A 22402-nucleotide genomic window follows, 5' to 3' on the forward strand; every position below is an offset into this window, starting at 1 on the left:
CAGCGGGACCTACAGACACTCGATGTCTCTGAGGAGACTCGATTTTGTTTCTCTTTCTCGACTGGATAGTGATGCCGCTGTGTGTCCTTTTACAGGGCAGACAAAGGTACACATTTTATACACACGACAATGAAGGAATCTTGAATCAAGCCTCCAGGTCACATTGAGAAACCGAGGATCAAATGAGTGTGAAATGAGATGGTCACTGGATACATCCAGGGCTCCAAGGTCAAGACAGCACAGTTGCAACTCCAGTCGGTCATATTCCTGGGCATGACCTGTCTGTCACAAGTGTGGAACAGTGAGTATAGCAGTCAATGCAACACTGTCTGTAAGGAGTTTGTACCTTCTCCCTGTGCCTGCATGGGTTTCCTTCTACAGGGGGGTTTGTAGAGGGTTTGTAGGTTAATTGATCACATGGGTGTATTTAGGTGGCACAGGTTGGTGTTGAGTGTTACTGTGCTGTATCTCAAAATTAAAATGTTTAAAAACATTACATTTAATATTCAACTGGCTACCTAACATGTCCAACATTTTAATTTTTAAATTTTTAAAATATTTAGACATACACAATGATAACTGGCCCTTCCGGCCTACGAGCCCAGGCCATCCAATTAACCGGTACGTTTTGAAAGGTGGGAGGAAACCAGAGCCCCTGGAGGAAACGGGGAAAATGTACAAACTCCTTACAGACAGTGCACGATTTGAATACTGGTCCGCACCTGATTGCTGGCACTGCAAAGGCGTTGTGCTAACCGTTTCACCAACCATGTCACCCTGTGTTTACCACAGTGTTCTTATCAATTCCTGGAGGACTATTGACCATTGAACTGAGGTCGAATTATCAATGAGTCTAATGTGCTGAGGTGGGCAGTAACTCACCTGCTCACACAGTAGTAGCCAATCAGCTGGAAGATACTGGTGAATCCAAGATAAGAATGTTCCAGATAATAAACTGCATGAAAATAAAATAGAATTAATCCAGAATCAATTGAACACCTCAGAGAAACTCACTTCCGTTGCACAAATATCCATGCCTCGAGATAGCAGTCAATGTAAGAGCTGTGTTTATACTCCTGTAACCTTAAAAGACAGTTATCTTCTGCCCACCAAGCCCATGTTGACCATAGAGCACTTTCAAAGGACATTTAGACAGGGTCCTGGATAGGAAATTAAAAGGGATGAGGCCTAACCATGGGTAGATATGACTAGCTTGTTTGAACTGAAGGAGCTGTTTCCAGGCTGTAGACGTCTATGACTTAATAACACTCAGTTTACACCAGTCCCACACTAATTCTATTTAAACATCTCCTCACTTGTCAGGAAGGCGCAACAGTGACTGCACTTCCTGAGTAGACTGAAGCGGGCGAGGCTACCGGCCGCCATCTTGTCAACCTTCTACGAAAGGAAGCCGATGCTGTTTTATTTTAAAATCCAGTGACCACGGGGTCTGGGTCCAAGATGGTGGCCTCGAGGAAGCAGGACACCAGAAACTTCCACCCCCCCCCCACCCCATGTATGAGAAGGAGAAGCAGAGGAGATGACCCCCATGTGGAAGGTACCTACGGCAGCGGACCTGGCTGTGAGGGGCTCTGCGGCTGAAGGCTGTTGGTGTTGGAGGCAGGATCCCACGCAGGCTGCAGTACCTGGTACCCCTTCAGCCAATCTCAGGCCCAGTCTCCAGCAGTCTGCAGCCTGGTGCAAGTTCCTTGACCGCGGTCTCCAGCAGCTCACAGTCTCCGTGGTTTCCTCGTCTCGAGTTACCGCATGTGTTGGTCCCCCTCCTTCCTTAGATATGCAGCCCATACACCAAATGCGGCCCAACCAACACCTTGTCAACCTTCAGCATTACATCCTTGCCTTTCTACTCTATTCCTCTCGAAATGAATGTTAACATGCATTGTCATGTCATGTCATGCCACAAAAATTATATAAATCCAAACAAGAAATGTTCAGGTGCGGTGTGTTTATTGGAACCTTTATCCACTCAACCTAGCTGTAGTCAAAGGTGAGATCCTTCTGGGAGGACCCAGGGGACATTCTGAAAAAGAGGACAAAGGTTGATTTTCCACAGGATCCGGGATTCTGGAGAACATTAAGGAGGTGGGTTTTAAACTGTCCAGATACCAAATTCAGTTTGTGAAGGTCGCCAGGAAGTGTATAGCGATCACGCGGACGTCCGACTCCCAACTCAATATTACACGATGGAATTCGGAAATGCAGACTTGTATCCCCTGGAGAAAATCACGTACAACTTGAGGAGGAGATACGGCCCATTTGTTAGGGTGGGGCAACCCTACCTGCAGCACATTGGTGCGCAGATATCGTTACACCCTTTCTTTATAGAATAAAGGTAAAAATCTGTACTAATAGTGGATCCATCGAGATAAATTAGGTGGGTCGGGGCGCAGACGACGTGTTCTAGTTTCATATCTTTTTCATTTTAGTTTATGTTACTCTCGATTCATATTTGGTTCCTTTAAGGGTCTTGATGTTTGTTTAACTTACATAATCTTTTCCTTGTGGTATTGGGATATGGGAGGGAAGAGAGAGGGGTGGGCGGGGTGGGGGGGGTCAGTAGCAGATTAACCATTAGGCTCACTAGTCTGAAGCCTAGGGGCCTGGAAGGTAAGGGGGCCCGATGTCAATTGACAATAGAAGTAAGAGATCTCCATACACTCCAGGAAGTGGAAGCAGCGAAGATGCAGGAAGTTTGTGGGCTTGGGCCCTCGGGGCAATGGAGCTGTGGTGGCTGCCGAGTGGTATCGTTCAGCCTTGATTGATCGGGAAGCAGTAGTACTAGAGACAGCCTGGGGTACCAGGTGAGGGTGGGTGGGGGCCTGGGGCTGGAGAGGGAATTGGTGCATTGGCAAATCCCTGCAGCATCGAGAGCTTGACTTGTATTTGAGTTGGTAAAGTTATCTAAACGATGGGTGTCAGATGTTTGGACAGGGGCGCAATTTTAGTGCTTGCCATAGGCCCTATTTTCCATGAATGCTCCCCCCCCCCCCGCACTATGACATCAACCCTGGGGGGCCTTACTAAAGCTCAGCCTAGATGCCTGGGTGGTAGTTAATTCGCCACTGGGCCGGGGCAAAAAATAGACTCTGGTGTGAAAGATTGAGTCTTAGAAAATCATAAATGAAGTATTCTGAGAAAAACATGGCATTGGCCTTCCTCACCTCTCATTCAATTAGGTGGCATGACCCAGAGAGCATGCAAACTCCAAACAGACAGCACCTGAAGTGGGGATTGAACCCAGGTCGTAGGAGCTGGGAGGCAGCTACACCACTGCCCTGCTACACTCAAGCCAGAGGAATATTTGGAAAGAGAACCTGTTACCTTTGGCCTCGGCTACTATCCCACCCTGACCACCCGCAGTTAGGAGGGGCAATACCTTATTTTCCTTCTGGGCGCCCTCCAGCCAGACGACTTTCCAATAAACCTGTTCATCTTTTTCTTTCCCCTCCCCCTTTTCTGTCTTTCCCGTTCCTCCATCCACCCCCCCACCCCCCCTCATGGCTGCTGTTCCCTCCGCCTATCACCTCCTGCCTTTGCCACCTGCCCCCCCTCCCTCCCCACTCGTTTTTTTGGACTCCTGCCGGCACTTTCCCAAACTTTGACGAAGGACTCAAGCCCGAGACGTCAGTTCTGTACCTTTACTATATAAAAGACACAGTTTGACCTGTTGAGCTTCTCCAGCCTTCAGGTCAAAGATCCCTTGAGAGAACATTAATGAGGGGTTCCTTGGTTCAGCTAAATCAGTCCCCAATGAGGTGCGCTGGCCTTAAAACCTGTTTTATTATCTTCTACTTCTTGGATTACATTAATCACTCGGAATCAGATTATTTCCCTGAGTTACCGGGTAAATTTCCTCTTCGGGACCCTGCATCACACTTAACTTTTACTTCTGTGCAACACCTACACTGAACCTAATCTGTTGAATACAAGTAACGCCTCCTTTTCTCATGCTGCTGGGAGATAATCATCTCATTGCATAACCCTTGCTCTTTTTTTTCCATTTATCTTGCACTTATTTTCATTTTCTGAATCTGCTGTATTTTGACAACGTTTTCCACAAATAAGGTGATGATTCACTTGGGGATTCTTGAAATATTCAACGGACCCCCTCATTAGCGATTAGGAGTGGAACTGACTCTGGGAGATCCTAACTGGAGCCCGACTGGAGCAGAACTCTTGGTTGAGGAGGGTCATGGGGAGGGGAAGAGACAGAAGGGAAGGTGGGAAAGATTTGGAGAGATAGAGGGAGTGAGGGAGAGAGGAAGAAAATGGGGGGGGGGGTTTAATTTTTAAAAAAATGTAGACATACAGCATGGTCAAGGGCCAATGCGCCCACAAAGCCCGTGCCGCCCAATTAACCCACGTTTTGAACAGTGGGAGGAAACCGGAGACCCTAGAGGAAACCCATGCAGACACGGGGAGACTGTACAAGCCCCGGTCCCGATTGCTGGCGTTGTTACAGCATTGCGCTAACCGCTTCACCATCCGTGCCAAGCCCCTCCTCCCCTGCCCCCAGGTTGAGAGGGGGGAAAATAAAAGAGGGAGAGAAGATTATTTATTGATTAACTCTTTCATTTATGTTATATGATGTAAATGAGGCCATTTGGCCCATTGGGTGGTCCTGGCTTTCTGAGCAATTCTATTTTGTCCGTAACCCATTTTATTCTCCCTGCTTTCTCATCTGTCCCCACCCCCTGACCTTCCCTTGAACTTCCCTACCAGATTCTATCACTCTTCTACACACCAGGGGCAATTCAAGTGGCCAATTTAAGCAGAAAACTAACCTACCAACTCTTGATGAAGGCTCCCTGCCCGAAACGTTGACCATTCCCTCCCTCCCACTAAGCTCCTCCTGCAGATCATTTCTTCCATTCAACTCCAAAGTTTAAGAAGGAAAGCAAAATGCTCATCAGAAGGAAAAGAGATGGCAGCACCGTCATTTGGACCATGAGTCTCTGAGGGTTTGTGGAAGAGACTTTTCACTTGAGTAAAGTTTTTTAGCCCCACCAATAAGACGGGATTTTGCCTGGCCCACAGTAATAAGAATCTTGGGGGGGGGGCTTTCAAATTTAAATTTAGATTTACAGCACAGTAACAGGCCATTCGGCCCATGAGTCCTTGCTGCCCAATTAACTTACAGCTCCCAGTATGTTTTGAAAGCTGGGAGGAATCCAGAGAAACCCACGCGGACACAGGAAGTATGTACAAACTCCTTATAGAAAGCGTGGGATTTGAACCCCGGTTACTGGCGCTGTAACAGTGTTGTGCTAACCGCTACGCCAACTGTGCCGCCCTGTTGTTTGTGATGTCCCTCATACTCTGAAGACTATAATAATCATTTATCATTGCTTCCATGTAAAATAATAAATCTGCTATGTTTGTCAACTACTTTTGCACACACAAGGTTCTGTTCAAGTCACATACAAGCCTCACAGTGATTCTAAATTGAAGCTTGAAAGTAAAAAGAAAACCTACATGATTGTGAGTCTTAGAGATGAGAAGGACGGAGGGTGAGGAAGAGAGAGAGAGAGAGAGTGAGAGAGAGAGAGAGAGAGGCAGCACTCAGTTTAAAGGCCAACGGGTTGCCTAGAGGAGATGCTCTGTCCTGGCTGTTCCTGACTGTGACTTCCCATTTATGAGCGGCCTCCAGCCCATGGTTCAATAGCCTCCCAATACTACTCTTGTGCACAACATTGATGGAAGATTGTTGGGGGAAGTGGCTGTGGAGAGAGGTTTACCTGAGCCATTGTCCTTGACAATAAAATCCTCTGTTTCAAGCGTCTCATGTTCCAGGCGAACCGTCAGGATCTTATTTTTTCTGCAGTTATTGCTCCAAACCAAAAATGTCTGGAATTATAGATAAGAAAGTAATTTAATATGTAGACCTCTAGTTCTTCTATAACTTTTAAAAAAAATCACGGGACTCTTGGAGCCTAGAACATTATTTTACTAGGGGTGTGGTGATACTAATCTCATCAGAACGCAGTGAGGTGTCGGATGACAGAGACCCTTTGGCCCCAAGTCCGCAACAACATCTGTTACGACCTAAACCAGTAGGCAGTAGGAATTTACCAAGACAATGGTATTTTCAAAATCAATAAGTTTTATTAATTATTAACATAACACTTCTTACTTCACTCTAACTTAGCCCCACTATGCACAAATGGATGTATGTGTCTGTGCATGCATGTGCGTGTGTGTGTGTATGTGTGAGCGCGTGCATGTGCGTGTGTGTGCGCGCGCGCGTATGTGCGTGTGTGTGCGCGTGCGTGTGCGTGTGTGCACGCATATGTGCGTGCGTGCGTGCGTGCGTGCGTGCGTGTGGCAAAACCAAAATTTTCATGTATTCCATTGGAAAAGATAACTTACAATTTGCTTGATAATTGTTCCTTTTTTATTAGAGTATGGTGTCCATATATGTAATAAGGTTTTTTTTGTAAGAGCAGAAAATAAATAACCAACTATATACATGTTAACTCCATTATACTTTATTTGGGGTAGTTTGTGGGGGGGGGGGGGAGGAGGGAATGAGGGAGGGGGGATAAAAGGGGAAAAAACGTTTTGTATATCTGTATTTTATAATTATCACATTATCACATTTCAGGTTTGGTTCTGAAGGAATGATTTTAAAGTTCAGTCAGTTTTGTTTTGAAACTCAGATTCTTTAAATTGTTGCCCAGAAGTATTTATGGAGGAAGTGTGAGGCATCAAAACTCACAAATTTCTTGTGGAGTTGTTTTCAGAGAGTTGTCCCTCCATACCAATGATTTTCCCCTCTTGCATGGAGGTTTCAGAACTTGTTTTTCTTCCACTGGCAGTAGGAAACCCAGTCAGGGGTTACACAAAGTAACCATCACGTGACAATAATGGAACCTTTAAGGTAAGGTGTTCTTTTGGCTTCAGTTTGAAATTAATTCCTTAATATTCAAAAATGCTTAGTCTTGAAGTGACTTTACCACATGACATCATTCCTATCTTTGAAGTTTATTTCAAAGTTACTTTGCATCTACTTGCTAAAAACATGTGGCTTTATCTCTTCCAAACGTTTGAGTGGATCTGACTCGAAATTGTCTGTTAACCAGCCATCAGAATGGCTGTGCGTGTACACAGATGTTTCTGAGCAAACACCTATTGCTATGAGTTTTCAATAGAGAACAGTCATAAGACTTTTTTTGACTGTTTGCAGTTTTGAATTAGCAGTCTTTTTAAGCAAATGGGCTTCCAGCAGACGTTTGGACTTCCAAAATAGTTTCTCTCTGGGTGTCTGTAAATGCATGATCCTGTCTACCCATAAAATTATATATATATATATATATATATATATATACACACACACACACACACATATATATAATATATTTATAACTACAGGTTAATAATAACACAATTCTGTCACAACACCAAACACTTATTGGAGGTCGAGTACCCCTTATCCGAAAATCAAACTCAGAAATGTTCCAAAACGTTTTGAGCGCTGACATGATGCCACAAGTGGAAAATCCCACACCTGACCCACGTGGGGCTCTGACACTTGGTTGGTGCCAGTTGGTCACCAACCTTTGTCACCGTCAAACCCTACTTGCATTACTCATTGTTTTTTTTCCCCATCCAGCTGAATTTTGAGTATTTGGTGCTGCATTTATCTTCTTTTGTAAGCAGAGATCAAGCTTTAGTTTTGGTAAGGACTGAACATTATTTTCATGTGAAATCTGAAATTCACCTCCACCTAATTATTACATCATAGACGGAGGCCGAAAGCCTGTCATTGTTGGTTGTTGTTGTTTAACAGCTGATACAAGGATTCTGCTGATGCTCCTGTATTGCTTAGTTACCTACGCACATTGTTCCAAAATTCGGCAAAATCCAAAATCTGAAACACTTCTGCTCCCATGCATTTTGGAAAAGGGGCACGACTTGCATTACACTAATTCTACCCTGACCCAGTTAATTCTCTCCACATCCTTATTCATTTCCCTCTGTTCCTACTCATCTACACTCTAGGGGAAGTTTTCAGTGAGCAATTAACCGACCAACCCACACATTTTTGGGAAGTGGGGAAGAACTAGTGCACCTGGAGAAACTCACTGTTGTGGGTTATTTTTGTATAAAAATCAACTTGTTGGAATCAGGCACTCACTTGATACATCAGCATTTAGTCAAAGTTCAGATTTATTGTCAGAGTACATACAGGACATCACATGCAACTCTGAGATTCATTCTCCTGGAAGCCAGGCAAAATTTCTACTTGGGGAAGGGGATTGCAAAAAAAAAATGGTATTCAAGAAAAGATATGCATGCATAAATGTAAACAAAACTGACTGAAAATTCAGAAATATAATGTCCTTAAATGAGTCCCTGATTGAGTTTGAGGTTGAGGAGTCTGACGGTGGAGGGGGAGCAGCTGTTCGTGAACCTGGTGGTGCGAGTCTTGTGGAACCTAGACCTCTTTCCTGATGGCAGCAGCGAGGACAGAGCTTGTGCTGGGTGGGGTGGGTCCTCGATGATCACCGCTGCTCTCCGACGGCAGCATTCCCTGTAGATGTTCTCGATGGTGGGGAGGGTTTTGCATGTGGTGTCCTGGGCTGCGTCCACTACCTTTTGCAGGGATTTATGCTCCACCTCTGATCCCCCAATGATCACTGGATCGTACATCTCTGGCTTTCCCTTCCTGAAGTCAACAATCAGCTCCTTGGTTTAGATGGCATTGAGAGTGATGTTGTTGACGGCGCACCGTTCAGCCAAGTTCTCGATCTCCCACCCGTACACTGACTCTTTGCATATTTTTATACAATGCTGCCTTTTGTAGTCCTTTCCACTCACAGGATGTCCTTTATTTATTCTCCATCTCCAAGCTACCTTTGAGGAGGTGGTGGTGAGCCATCTGGAACCTCTGCAGTCCTTCCAGTGTAGGTGCTCCCACTGGTGGTCAAGTTCCAGGATTTTGTCGCAGTGTGAATGAAAGGAACATGATAATATTTCCAACTCCGACTGATGACGATGGAAGTTTTCATCTTTTTTGCTAACACTAGCTATACAAGGATGGGTTTACGGGTAGGGGCCATGATGCAGAGTTGGGCAACATCATTTCCCACCGCACAACTCCCCTCCAAGCAGATCCTGATGAAAAAGTGTAACCTCAGTGATAACCAGAAACTTTGAGATTAATACTCAGCCATTTCTGATCCCCATCATAAAGGAGGGCTGAAACAACACGACAAAGAAGAGGTGGAAAATCTTGTGATACGGAGCAAGAGTAACATCCGGAGTCTCAACGTGGACAAGACAAAAGGGACGATCATGGACTTCAGGAGAGCTAGGGATGACCACTCTCCACTACACATCAACAACTCTGCAGTGGAGAGAGAGTGGAGAGCATCAAGTTCCTTGGAGTTCACTTAACTAGTGACCTATCGTGGACACACAACATCTCCTTGCTTGTCAGGAAGGCCCAACAGGGCCTGCACCTCCTGAGAATCAGACAAGGCTACCGGCTAACATTAAGTCAACCTTCTGCAGGAGCTCTATCGAGAACATCCTGGCCAGTGTGGCTACGATTGCTGCAGGTCAATCCACAGGACCATAAGAGCGGCAGAGAGGATCACTGAAGTTTCCCTCCCCCTCATCTACCAGGATCATTGTCTGAAGAGGGCACGCAACATCATTGAGGACCCCTTCTACCCTGCACACAGCATCCTTCAGCTGCTCCCATTGGAAGAGAGATCCAGGAGTATCAGACCCAGCACCACCAGGCTGAGGAACAGCTTCTTCCCATGGCAGTGAGAACGGTGAACAACCATCCAAGACTCTCATATTCACGGAACAATATTTATTGATTTATTTGTATATATGAATTCTTGTCCTGCATATGTATTGTTTGTCTGTACGTGTGTTATATCTGGCTACATCTCTGCCTGTTTTGCACCGAGGACTGGAGAACGTTGTTTCAACGAGTTGTACTTGTGCAATTAGAAGACAATAAACTTGTCTTAACCTGAGGATGTTTTCTCACAGTGAACAGGACCCATTTCATTTCCCTGAGCAGAAGGGTCCAGATATATTGTTGCTGCTGCAACCCTGACCTCCCGTGCTGTCTATGTGGAGTTTGCTCATTCTCCCTGTGACCTCGTGGGTTTCCTCCAGGTGCTCAAGACTCCCCCCCCCCCACCACGTCCCGAAGGCTGACTGGATAATAGGGCTGCTGTAAATTGTCCCCAGTGCAGGGAATGACAGGAGAATTAGGGGGAGTTGAGGGGAATGTGAGAGAGAATAAGTTACAGAGATATAAGTGCCAGAATGGGATTGTTCTGACTCAATGGGCCAAATGGTCTCAGTAGTAAGAAAATGTGAAACAATTTGGAATAATGAGGAGATGTAGATCAAGGCTACTGACAGTGGGTCGAGGGAAGGGAGGAGGATACAAGTGAAATGGGAAAGTCCGCAGACACCGTGGATGGAGTAAAAACACACAACGCTGGAGAAACTCAGTGTCCTTTCATGTAGCAAAGATAAAGATACGGAACCAACATTTCAGGCTTGAGCCCTTCACATATAGCAGTGGTTTTCAAACTGTCCCCCTAAACTCACATTCGACCTTAGGCAATTCCTATGCCATCTGTGATTAGTATGTGGGTGGAAAGAAAAAGTTTGAAAACCACTGTTTTAATTGTACCCCATTCACTCGTAATGTGCACGGTTTCATAATTCCAAAGAAAATGAGCCAGTGACAATTTTTCTCAAGCAAAATATTTCAGTAATAATTGCGCCCAGGGCAGTGGTTCTCAACCTTCCCTTCCCAATCACATACGACCTTAAGCAATCCTTTACCAATCACAGAGCACTTACGGTATTGTGACAGAGTATATAGATATGTTTTTGGGAGATAAATTGGGAAAGGTTTGTTAGAGTAGGTCACATACTTGAGAACCGATCTTATTTAAAATACTGGAGCTCTGCTCATGCTAGACATGCCGGGGCCTCACAGCTTTTACAAGAGCTTTGAAGAGTGCTCAAGAGACTTCACTAATAGATTGTTCTTTACAAAAGGCAACAGATGAAAGATCTTGTTGGAGCCACAGATTTCTGGAAGAGAACTTGTTGTTCTAAGAGGGTCATGTGGTTTTGCAAGCAGAGGGAATCAAACAGGTTTTCTCTCTGAGAGAGAGAGAGAGAGATAGAGAAAGAGAGAGAAAGAGAGAGAGAGAGAGAGAGAGAGAGCACGCACAGTGTTACAGCCAGCAGACAGCAGCTGGGACTGGAACAGGTCAAGCTAGCAAGCTTATGGAAATCCCCCTTTAGGAAGACAGCCTGGTCAAAGCCCTTGTGGTTCATGCAAAAGGAGAGGATTGGCTGTCTAATGTTTCACTTGAAATAAGTGAAACAGAAAGGAACTCTGTGATGATCTGAAAGAAAGAGATTATCATCTGGAAAACCCTGAAGGGGCAAGTTTCGTCAGCAAGACATTGAAGTGGCTGATTAAAAATGAACAACAAATCTTTCTCTGAAAACCGACAGGAACCTTCCTGAGTGGTAACCATTCAAGCACCAATGCCTGGTAAACTTTCTAAATGTTAAATTCTGCGCACAGTCTAAGAATTCCCTGCAACCAGTGAACTTGGAGGAATGAGAAGTGAGATTGGACTGTGAACCAAAGAACTTTTCTGAACTTACACACACATTACGTACATGTGCGCTTAGAATTAGAAGGGGTTAAGTTAGGTTAAGTAAGTCAATAGTGATAAAGTGTGATTCTATTTTCATGTTTAAAGATAATTAAAAGCAACTTTTGTTTAGGTAACCATTTGTCTTGGTGAATATCTATTGCTGTTGGGTTTTGGGGTCCTCTGGGCTCGTAACAGTAGAGAGTTTGCTTAAGGAGGAATGTTTAGGAGGGCAGTTTGAAAACCACTGATATATAGCAAATATAGTTCTTCATGCAGAGTATGTGAGGTCAAGGTCTCACTGCCTGGAAGTAGCGGGGGCAGGAATTCTCCCCTTACTAAACATCATTGGTCTGCGTGGCTCCAGGTCACGTTCTGGATGGTGGGAGTTAGTTGGGCTGAATGACCATTTCCCATGCAGAATGAGTCAAAGAATGAAGTGGCTTTGCATTCTCTGAGATGCTGACTTACCCCTGGGGACTGCTTTCTCAGAACCTCCTGGACCTGCTCCAGCCTGACTCCGAGCTGCAGCCAAACTCGGTGGGACAGCAAGAGCTTGTCAAAGAGACTGAACTTGTATTGAGGCAGTGGTTTGCTCTGGTTCTCCTCCTCCCAGGACCTCCGATATTCTCCATTGCACAGTTGCTTTTGAGAGCTGTCAGGACTGAAAATACACCAGATTAAGGCACCTTTGAGACTCTGTGCATGAAAAGTGTGGATAATGAAGGGTTGAATGACTTGAAAGGTTGACTCTGCCCCACTTTCCACAGACGCTGTGTCGTGTTTGCATGTTCCATTCCACATTCCGTCTCCGTCATCATTGATCCCCATTCATCAGGATTACCCCTGCCCCTTCACTCCCCACCCCCCAAAATTTAGCGGCTCAGCAGACAAGGTCGGAGATAACTCTGCCCAAGGCGGAAGGAGATTTTATAGACGATTTGACCCAACCTAATAGGACCAGGGGACAGCCATTCAGATCCCCGAGGCTCCTGTGCCATTAGAGTCATGCAGAAACAGTCCCTTCGGCCCATCTCATCTATGCTGACCAAAGTGTCTATCCGAGCTCATACCATTTGCCTGCGTTTGGGCCATATCCCTCTAACTCTTTCTTATCCATGTAGCACCAGGTTTAGGACCAGTTGCTACCCTACCACCATCATACTCCTAAACAACAGACACAGTCAGGGCTCTAACTTAGACATTATTTATATTGAATATTTATTTTCTGTATTGTACAGTTTATTAGTACTTCCTTCTTGACATCTCCTTTTTATACATATCTTTTCTTGAGTGCAGTCTGTTTGCACTACTAATAAGTGGTAATTCTGCCTGGCCCACAGCAAAAAGAATCTCAGGGTTGTATGTGATGTCGTGCATGACACTAAATCTGAACTTTGACTTGTCTAAATGTCTTTTTTATTTGAACCTGCCTTGTCTCCTTCCTCTGGCAGCTCATTCCACACCCACTCTGTGTGATAACGTTGTTACTGTGATCCTCTCACATTTTTCCCTTCTCACCTTAAATCAACACCCTCCAGGTTTAGACTCTCCACTTGGGATGAGGGGAAATTACAATCACTCGCTTAATCTATGCCCCTTCATGATTTATGGTGGGCGTAGCTGTTAGTGGAGCACCATTGCAGCGCCAGTGATCGGGACCTGGGGTTCAAATCCGCCGCTGTATGTGAGGAGTTTGTACGTCCTCCCCGTGTCTGCATAGGTTTTCATCGGGGGGGGGGGGTCTTCGCTTTCCTCCCACCCTTCAAAATGTAAGGGGTTTGTAGGTCAATCAAATGTAATTGGGCGACATGGGCTTGTGGGCCAAATCGGCCCGTTACTGTGCTGCATGTCTAATTTTAAAAAAAAAATAATATTTATATACCTTCTACAGGATCACCCCTCAGCCTCTAATGCAGCAGGGGAGAAAGTCCCAGCCTGTTCAGACTCTCCTTGTCACTCAAGCCTGCTGGTTCTACTAACAGCCTCGAGAAATCTTTCCATCTTAATAACATCCTTCCTCCAGGTGAGTGATCAAAACTACACACAAAACACTGAGCGGTTTCAACAACGCCTTGAACAACTGTAACATGTCATCCCAATTCCCGTACTCTGACTGATGAAAGCAAAGGTGTCAAACTCCTACCTATGTGCGTTTATGTACTGGTCTGCCGCGATCTCCTAGTGGCCACCCATTTCAATTCCCCGTCCCATCCCCTTGCTGACATGTTTGTCCATGGTCTCGTGCACTGCCAGACTGAGACCACCCACAAATTGGAGGGTCAACTTATCTTCCATCTGGGCCCCCTCCAACCAGATTGGCATTAACATTGACTTCCCCCTTCTTCTTTCCTCCAGCTCTGTCTGTCTGTCTGTCTGTCTGTCTCTCTCTCTCTCTCTCTTCCCTTTTCCCACTGTTTCCCTTCGCAGAGCCAAAATCAATTCTCACCTTTCCTCTTATCATATCTAATTAACATCTTTTGTTGATCTGGACCTTCTCCCGGCCATTCTCCAGTCTTTTATTAAAATGCATTCCCGTTCTTTGCTTATACCTTGAAGGAGGGGTCGGGCCCGACACCTTGGTATTACATCTTTACTTTCTACCGGCTGAATTCCTCCAATATTTCTGTTTGGTTTTATTATACACCTGCAACCATGGGTTTATTAGGAAGATTGTGGCTAATCTGGTTTTGGCTTTGATACATATACTTGTCCATAATTCTTACTTCCCAATAGACCAAAACCCTACCGTATATTCCAATGACTGATCTCCCTCTCTAGAGTCCCATCTGAGCTTCCTTTCATCCTATTATTTCTTCTTTCTTCCTATTGTGTTGTGTTCAGTTCTGGTCACCTCATTATAGGGAGGATGTGGAGGCTACGGAGACGGGGTAGAGAAGATTCACCAGGAGGTGGTCTGGACTGGAAAACAAGTTCTATGAGGCAAGGTCAGTAGAACTGGGACTTTCCTCTTCGGAGTGTAGAAGGATGAGAGGAGACTTGATAGAGGTTTTCAAGATTCTGAGAGGCATAGACATGGTGGACGGCCAGGACCTGTTTCCCAGGGCAGGATCAGCAAACACCACAGGACATCTGTACAAAGTGAAGGGAGGGAAGTTTAGGAGAGACATCGGGGGTAAGTTTTTTATGCAGAGAGTTGAGAGTGCCTGGAATGTTTTGCCATGGATGGTGGTGGAGCTGAAACATAGGTGCATTTAAGAGACAGGCACATGGATGAAAGAAAAATAGAGGGTTATGAGGTAGTATTCTTTTTTTAAAGAATATATGGGTTGGCACAACATCAAGGGCCGAAGGGTCTGTACTGTACTAAGGTGTAGATTTCTATGTCTATGTCTATTCTGAGGGACCAACATTTGCCTCCAAGTTAAAGCACTCGGGAGGCAAGCCCTACACGGGAGATGTGCACATTCTGGTGTAAGCCCAAATGCTCACTTCCCCAAATGATCTAAGCCTGTGGGCGCTGTCAGCCTTCTGCAGAATAGCCAACACTCACTCATTAAAGCACCTCCAAAATTGGCAACCTCTACGTGTAACAAGGGTTCAGGGAAGATATGGGCCAAATGCAGGCCCAGAATCCTGACTTGGTCAGTAGAGACAGGTTGAGCCGAAGGGTCTGTTCCATGGTGCACTGTGGACTATAACTCTATAACGTTTATGACCAAGAAGGACAAGGGTAGCAGGTGGATGGGAGCACCATTGCCTGTGTTCTCCAAGCCACACATTGTCCTGACGTGGTGGGATTTAAAAAAAAAGTTTAGACATACAGCACGGTAAATGGCCCTTTCAGCCCATGAGCCCGTGCCGCCCAATTACACTCAATTATAACCCCCAGTACATTTTGAACAGTGGGAAGAAACTGAAAACCCATGCAGACACAGGGAGAACGTACAAACTCACGAGATTCAAACCCTGGTCCCGATCGCTGGCGCTGTAACAGCGTTGCACTAACCGCTGTGCTAAATCTGCTGCCCCCACATCACTGTCTAATTTCTTTAGGTCCTACTCTTGCCCCAACACTACCTTGGGAGGCAGAAGTACAACAGTGGTTCAAGAAGGCAACTCACCACAGCCTGTAAGAATCCTCCACATCCTCTAGGACAATACATGTCTCTTGATAGATCCTCTAGGCCAGGGGTGTCAAACTCAAATTCACGGAGGGCCAAAATTAAGAACTTGGACTAAGTTGAGGGCCGAACTAAATATTTATTGAAAATTTTCAACAATATCTGCATATTTTCTCTTCTTTCAACATATGTAATGTTAAACTTTTTCTTATTAAAATAAATGTTTAATAATAGTTTTGGATAAACTCTTTCCAGAAGCATTAACAAATGAGAAATAAAATATTCAATAAATAATATTTCTCTATAGAGGATTTGTCAAATGTTGCTAGTGTGCTGTCGAATAGTAAAATCTGAGGGCTATTGAGAATGTGGGAGAATAACATGATTCCTGAAACAATCAAATGGGTGACTGATTGTGGGCATGAACTCTAGCAGGGTTATTTGCCATGCCCTTTTTCCATTGGTACAGATATCCTTTGATTTACACACTTTTCAAGTTTTATGCCTAATGAGCTTGTATCCAGGTGCTGCACCTTTTTTAACCAGGAATATATTTATCACTGTGACATGAAACTATTGGAAGATGGTTTTATCCTGCGATTAAAGTTCATAATGCTTACTCAGGCCTGTGTGCGGGAGGGCGGGGTTTGCGGGCGATCGGGTTGGACAGTGCGGGGGCATCGGCTCTCACAGCAGGGCGGCATCTCGGCGGATCAGCGGCCCCGTCACCGTGAGTCACGGGTCGGCCTGCAGCAGGGAGGGGGAGTGGGCAATGGTACTGGCGAGGTCAGGCCCGAGGCCTCCGGTTCCGGGCGCTGGGAAGCGGCCTTGGCTTCCCCTGACACCGGCCAGGCCGCGCTGCGGTGGGGGGGCGGGCGGGGGGACACGACAGTGCGGGGGTATCGGCTCTCGCCGCAGGGCGGCATCTCGGCGGATCAGCGGCCCCGTCACCGTGAGTCGCGGGTCGGCCTGCAGCAGGGAGGGGGAGTGGGCAAGGTCCTGGCGAGGTCAGGCCCGAGGCCTCTGGTTCCGGGCGCTGGGAAGCGGCCTTGGCTTCCCCTGACCGGCCAGGCCCCAAAACCAGAGTCCACGGTGAGACCCTGCAACGTAAACAGAGGAGGTGGGGGCGATTAGCGGGCTGACGCCAATGCATTCTGGGATTTATAGTATTAGCTGTGCATGCGCTATACTGGCACGGCGGCCAGCGGGCCACCTCTAATACATTTTTTAAATGATCTTGCGGGCCAAATATAATTATATCGCGGGCCAAATTTGGCTCTAGGCCAATGGTTCTCAATGTTTTTCTTTCCACTCATATCCCACTTTAAGTAATTCCTCTGCCATCAGTGCTCTGTGATTAGTAAGGAATTGCTTAAGGTGGTAGGTGAGTGGGAAGGGATGGTTGAGAATCACTGTTCTAGGCTAATAGATGCCAATATATGTCTCTCCACAGACCCAGTCTAGAGTCTAGCCCAATACCTGCCAATATATGCCCCTCGACAGACCCTCTAGGCCAATATCCCAAAACATGCCTCAAGGCAGAGATTGACAAGTATTTGATTAGTCAGGGAATCAAAGGTTATGGGGTAAAAGCCAGGGAGTGGGGCTGAGTGGGAGGATGGATCAGCCCATTATTAGAATGGGGAGCAGACTCGATGGGCCTATTCCTCCTGTATCTTGCGATCATCTTGTGCTTGAGGAAGCTTGCTACGCGAAATTGATTCCCATACATCACCACAGGATCATACTTAAGAAAACATATCATTCGCTGTAATGATCTCTGGGATGTCCTCAGGCAGTTATACAAATTCAAGTGAGTCTTGTTTGTAACCAGATACATTTCCTGGAGAACATTGCAATTTAAGTGAGGAGGTAATGGCTGGAAGGTCTGCATTCACATGTTATTGAGTGCTGACCTCATCAGCCACACCCGAATGATGGACTGACCACCCATCAGATGAACATGGAACATAGAACTCTGCAGCACAGTACAGGCCCTTCGGCCCTTGATGTTCTGCCGACCTATATATTCCCACCAAAAAAATCCTAAGATACTCTTAAATGCCCCTAATGTACCAGCCTCCACCACCACCACCACCCCTGGCATTCCAAGGCACCCATAATTCTCTGTGTAAAACACTTATCCCCTAAATCATCCTCCCTTCACTTCATACTGATGTCCTCTGATGTTTGCTGATCCTGCCTGGGGACAAAGGTGTTGGCTTGACCACCTTATCTATGCCTCTCAGAATCTTGTGGACCTCTATCAAGTCCCCTCTCATCGTTCTGCGCTCCAAAGAGAAAATCCCCAGCTCGGCTAACCTTGCCTCATCAGACACATTTTCCAATCCAGGTAAGTTCCCGGTCAATCTCCACATCCTTCCTGTAATGAGGTGACCAGGAATGAACGCATTGGTCCAAGAGTGGAACCTGACCACACTGCTATGTGGACTTGAAGGAACCTGCACTGCAACTGTGAAGAAGATCTCCCTAGTGCACTGTAGAAAATATTTACCTTCCAGCCAGAGGCCACCAGTGTGTGGGGTCTTCCTGTACACAAATCAGTGGCTGCATTCCTGACAACAGTTAACTGAGGGACGTATTTAGATGTTCTAAAATGTATGCAGAAGATGCCACACAAATTCAAGTTCCCTGATGCACTGGACTGTCTTGTTGTGAAAACCCTCCTTGGTGGAGTTAACAGCAGCCAAACCAGGGGTCTCCCACAGCCAGAATGAATGGCTTGAGGGGCTGAATGGCCTCCTGTACTTCACTCTCTGCTGAAAAGCACCTACATCCCTCGAGGTAGAGAGTTTGCAGGTCTAATGTTGGCGCACAAATGGTGCAAAGTAGTTGTGGTTAGATTTTTTTCTTATCTTTTGTCGGGTCGCTGAGCAGGGAATGAACGTGGATCAGTAACGAGAAGACAAGTGATTAATTCTGAGTAGAGAAATGCGCTGGATAATGGGCAGGCAATAGTCATTTCCTGCCACTGTAAGTTCTGAATAATGTCTAACTTAACTCTTCCCTTGTACTACTACTTGCTCAATCGCTACAAGCATTTGTATGGCAACCCAGATCGTCCGAAAGGTCATTACAACTCATGATGTACTTCCTTGGGTATGTGGTGATGTAGACAACGTGGGGATTTACACACAGCAAGCTCATACTGACATAAGATGATGGCAGTTACTTTGTCAACTGAGAGACAGGTCTTGGTCTAAGGAGGGCTGAGAATTTCACATCTTCCCAGGATGCTCTGTGATTTTGCAGGTCCATCCGGCAGGGCCGACACTGCGTGCCAAAGGCTGCACTCCTGGTTAGTGTGGGCTTCCCGCAGGTCTGTGCACTGAGCTCAGTCTCCAGAATGGGGCTGGAACCCCCCTCCCCCCCACTATGCTAGGCTTCACCTCCCCCCATGTATCTCCTTTCTTTCTTCTATCTTTGGGGTTGGGGGTAGCAGGGAGAGGGAAGGATTGGAGAGAGGGATATTGGGGTGGATAGGAAGAAGTGGGGAGAGGAGGGATTTGGTATATACCACATTATTTTTTATATATGAATTATTACATTTGAATGTAAGTAGTTAAATTTTTTTTAAAGTATTAAAAAAAAGTTTCACCCACCCCCCGACTCTGACCTCTTTAATTGGCCATAGTTTTACCATATTCTCCCTGACGACAACAATTCCCAGTCAGATCTCAGGCTTAGAATGTAGAATATTACAGCACAGTACCGGCCCTTCGGCCCATGATGTTGTGCTGGTTCATATATACCGACCAAAAAATAACTAAACCCTCCCTTCCACATAACCCCCTATTTTTCTTTCATCTATGTGTCTGTCTAAGAATCTCTTAAATGCCCCTAATGTACCACCCCTGGTAATGCATTCCAGGCACTGTAAGGTAAAACATCATGAGATGGGAATGTGTAGGGAGTTACCCTGTACAGGGCTGTAACAAGAAGGGGAGGTGTCCTTGTACTCCTGTTAGGTAAAACATCATGAGATGGGAATGTACAGGGCTGTAACAAGATGTGAATGCATCCTTGTACTTACAAGATAAGAGAGACATTGATGGATTGAGAGGCAGGAAGCTAGCAGGGAAAGGATAGCAACAGTTTTAGTCATTGGACAAGTAATGATATGATGATGTTCTAAGCACGTATCCAAGGGTATAAAAAATCACCATTTTGCTGATAACGGCAGAATGCATTCTCCGACTAACATGGTTAGTCGCAAGTGTTACAATCCGGTAATAAAGAACAAAGAACCCTGATTTCGACTCAGCCTGGTGTTTGTCTCACTCATTCATGAACAAAGCAGACCTAACAGCACCCACAACTCTCTGTGTAAAAAGAAAATGTAACCCTGATGTTTCCCCTTGTGCCCTGCCATCTCCACAATGTCCAGCCCCTACCCACCCTCACCCCCAACTCCCTACAACCTGGAGCATGAAAATGTGAAAGAGAAGGTACAACCGTTTAATGATATCTGATGCTTGAGCCTTGGGGGGGTTACTGAGATAAGCAGGGCCAGTGCCTGGCCAAAACATGGTCATCTCGAAGGAAAATTCATTAAGAAAAATGCTCCTTCAGGAGAGAGAGATTCTCAGCCCTACCCTCCATGACCTACATAACTCCAGGTTCACTCACATGGTTTCTCCTCTTTTCTCAATGTCATGCAATCTGTTAGACCCATCTGATGGGGAAGATGAGTTCACCAATTTGAGGTCTACCAAGCAACAGTACCTCTAGCCATGCAGGGTTCCCTTGGGACTGCACTAGATTCCCTGGGGTGGGATGAGAACCCACACTGGCAGTTTTATCCCCCAGCTCCCACTGGTCTCAGCCACCATTCCCCCCCCCCCCCCCATCTCTTCCTGGCTTGATGATGGCTCCTTTAAAACAAGGAGATTTCCAAGGTAGAGGGAGGAAAGCCAGTCCCTCAGGAAATTCCAGAGAAATTCTTCTCTCCTGGAGATGGGGACAACAAAGTCACATTCAGTCCAAGACCAGAATGCTGATAGGACAAGAAGGAGAAACGAAGAGAGAAGGAATATGGATCAGAAAGATTGAAAGAGTGCAGAGAGGATTTACTAGGATGTTGCCTGGACTTCAGGAACTGTTACAGGGAAAGGTAAAACAGATTAGGACTTTATTCCCTGGAGCGTAGAAGAATGAGGGGAGATTTGATAGAGGCATTTAAAATTATGAGGGGGATAGACGAGTAAATGTAGATCGGCTTTTTCCACTGAGGGTAGGTGAGATACAAACCAGAGGACACGGGTTAAAGATGAAAGAGAAAAAGTTGAGAAGAAACATTTGGGGGAACTTCTTCACACAGAGAGTGGTGGGAGGTGAATGTTGGCTTAATTTAACATTTAAGAAGAATTTGGGCAGGTACATGGATGGGAGGGGTATGGAGGGCTATGGACTGGCTGCAAGTCAGTGGGATGAGGCAGAAAAATGGTTTGGCACAGACTAGAAGGGCTGAAGGTGGAAAAGGCCTGTTTGTATGTTCTATCTGCAGCTGAACGGCACCACAGATTCTGCACACTCACAGCGACTGAGTGGAAAACTGCAAGCGGTACCTCATCTGTTCCTTGGAGTTTCTGGTGTCCAGGCTTGATGTCCTCAGCATTTTTCCAATTGGGCGACCTTCTATTCACAGGGATGGCTGCTTCCTGGCCAGGCCATGCTGTTGTCCCCAGTTCCTCCTGTGCGTGCAGATACACTTGAGCCCAACCACCAGATTTCAATGCAGGTAGAGCCACGAGGCTGGACACAGCCAAATCCTTCCACTGGGCTGGTAACCTGACAATTGGCCAGGAGAAGAAGATGAGGAACACTAACTTTTCAGGCGCCCGTGCCAGAAATCAGCAGCTGATACAGATCAGGCAGTTTCCGGAGCTGTTTACAACTCACTGGAGCCTGGTCTTGTTGTGAGACCCAGAGAGTTGGGTTAAAACAGTTCAATAGTAAACCACAGGCTTCCGTGGTTACCTCATTTGATGCATTTGCAGACGCCCTTCTCCCTCAGCCAATACCAATGCAGACAGCCAAACTGCATGACCCAGTTTAAAGATGGTTGCAAAGTTCGCAGCTGAGCTCTCCTGAGCTGTGGAGACTTGTCTCTACACCGATGGAAGATCCCTTCACCTTCCTCGCGTTTGACTTTTCTCCCTCTCGTTCCCTTCTTCATCCCATTTCCAATCCCTCTCTCTCTTTCTCTTCCATCTCCATCCCTCCTTTCACTAACCTCTATCTTTCCTTCTACTCCTTTGCCAACCACTTCTCTCACTTGAACCTGTCTCTCCCTACTACCCACCTCCAATCTGTCTCTTCATGTAGCTCACTTTATACATTCAGAAAGTCATGGTCAGATTAAGGCACCGTCAATGTGGCACGTCTTACCAGTTTTACCGGTCTCGCAGCGACCAGAAGAGTTAAAGATATATTGCCGACGTTTTGGGCCTGAGCCCTTCTTCAAGAACAGGAAGGTATCAGAATAAAGATAAGACTGGTGGGGGGAAGGGTCCAGACCAACAGACCAATGGTGATAATTGGATATGATAAGATGAGAGGTGAGAATTGATTTTGGCTCTGTGGAAGGAGATAGAGGGAAAAGGGAAGAGAGAGAAT

General features: G+C 46.0%; 1 protein-coding gene across 1 annotated transcript in view; it reads right to left on the minus strand.

Moving 5' to 3' along the window:
* The window catches only part of LOC138747917 (ras and Rab interactor 2-like), a 48626-nt gene extending 26942 nt beyond the window's left edge, over positions 1–21684 (minus strand). The window contains exons 1-4 of the mRNA XM_069907559.1: positions 21352–21684; positions 12150–12342; positions 5760–5868; positions 883–955 (exon numbers count right to left, since the gene is read on the minus strand). Coding sequence (XP_069763660.1) covers positions 883–955; positions 5760–5868; positions 12150–12342; positions 21352–21401 — 425 coding nt within the window. The 5' untranslated portion in view covers positions 21402–21684. The remainder of the gene's footprint in view (positions 1–882; positions 956–5759; positions 5869–12149; positions 12343–21351) is intronic.
* Between the last annotated feature and the right edge of the window lie 718 nt (positions 21685–22402).

This window comes from Narcine bancroftii, chromosome 13, assembly GCF_036971445.1.
Source record: "Narcine bancroftii isolate sNarBan1 chromosome 13, sNarBan1.hap1, whole genome shotgun sequence".
NCBI lineage: Eukaryota > Metazoa > Chordata > Chondrichthyes > Torpediniformes > Narcinidae > Narcine > Narcine bancroftii.